The 1,408-nt window shown below is 48.4% G+C and overlaps 1 protein-coding gene across 1 annotated transcript; it reads right to left on the reverse strand.

Annotated features, from left to right (window-relative positions):
• Positions 1 to 488: 488 nt before the first annotated feature.
• Positions 489 to 939, reverse strand: EMH_0043390 (uncharacterized protein; the record flags this gene model as incomplete). The annotated part of the gene is made up of 2 exons (XM_013495839.1): positions 489 to 576; positions 788 to 939. 2 exons carry the CDS (start codon positions 937 to 939, stop codon positions 489 to 491), a joined length of 240 nt encoding a protein of 79 aa, XP_013351293.1.
• Between the last annotated feature and the right edge of the window lie 469 nt (positions 940 to 1,408).

A 1,408-nucleotide genomic window follows, 5' to 3' on the forward strand; every position in this document is an offset into this window, starting at 1 on the left:
TGGCAGAGGGCGTATTTATTTTGTTTCATTTTTTTTTACTTTTGTAAATTAACTAAGTTAAACGTTTTCAATTTTTTTAAACGATTCAGACCAAAGAGGCACGCACTGTCGCAGCAGCACGTAGCTGCAGCTGCTGCTGCAGCATCGCACTGCAGCAGCAGCAGCAGCAATACCTCACTGCAGCAGCTGCTGCAGCATCTCACTGCAGCAGCAGCAGCAGCAGCAGCAGCGTCTCACTGCTGCGCTGGGAGGCGATGCTGCCGCTACTTCAGCGAGGTGCTGCAGCAGGATCAGCATCGCCATGCAGCGGTGGCTTGTGGCTGCAGCAGCAGCAGCTGCTGCTGCTGCAGGAGAAGCAACTGCTGCTGCTTCTCCAGCACTGCGCGAGCACTGCTTATAGTATTATACGTAGTTTTGGGCTGCTGCACTCTTTGCTGCTGTCTGAACGATCACGGATGCTGCTGATCCAACGCTGCAGCAGCAGCAGCTCACTGCAGCTGCAGTTGCTGCAGCTGCAGTTGCTGCTGCTGCAGTTGCTGCTGCTGCAGTTGCTGCTGCGGCAGTTGCTGCTGCTTCCTTGAAATAGGAAATTCAGTCTTCCATAGCGGTTTTGTCCCACGCAGTTCTCTTATTTTCTGCTGCCCCTGCTGCTTCTGTTGCTGCTGTTACTACTGCTGCTCGGTAAACAACAGCAGCACCAGCTGCTGCTTCTGCAGCAACTGGTGCTGCTGCTGCAGCTGTTGCTTCTGCTGTGGGCATGCATGCGTTCCCCCTGAAGTATACTCACCCGAGTTTGCTGTTTTCTGGCATATCAGCGAGCTCTCCGTACTTGGCAATGAGAATACAACTTGCAATGAAACCGACGATGCGTAGAGCAGCACGCCACTTGGGGGAGATGTACTCCTGAGGAGCCTCCCGCATCATTCCTGGGAACAACATCTTGATAAAAAAGGTAAAAAAAAGTGGAAAGAAGAAAATAAATAAATATATTCAGAAAAACACAAGCTGGCAGCGAGAGAACTGCTCGTTGCTACGATATCGGCGACAGCCTACAACGATGCCTTCCGAGGAACTTGAGGGTAAATTGCAGCAAAAAAATGCTAGAAACCTGGGAATATGAATCTTCTGCTCAAAATATAAACGAAAAGAAATACTATACTGAAATTTTTATCCTAGAACAAGCAGAAACGGCCAAGAAACCCGGGGGCTCAGCAGCGCACAACGAAGTTGAACTTGCACGCATGCAGCCCCACTGGAAACTCGATACGTAACAGTGTACAAAAAGAGAGTGAAACCATTCAAAAAAAAACCTTCATTTATGTTTTTCAATAATATCTTTTGTTTCATGTACCGAGCTTATGCAATTTGTGAAAACAACAGAGCTTTCATACAAGTATACACCCCCTAA

Source organism: Eimeria mitis, genomic scaffold (genome assembly GCF_000499745.2).
Source record: "Eimeria mitis Houghton genomic scaffold, Emh_scaff1779, whole genome shotgun sequence".
Taxonomy (NCBI): domain Eukaryota; phylum Apicomplexa; class Conoidasida; order Eucoccidiorida; family Eimeriidae; genus Eimeria; species Eimeria mitis.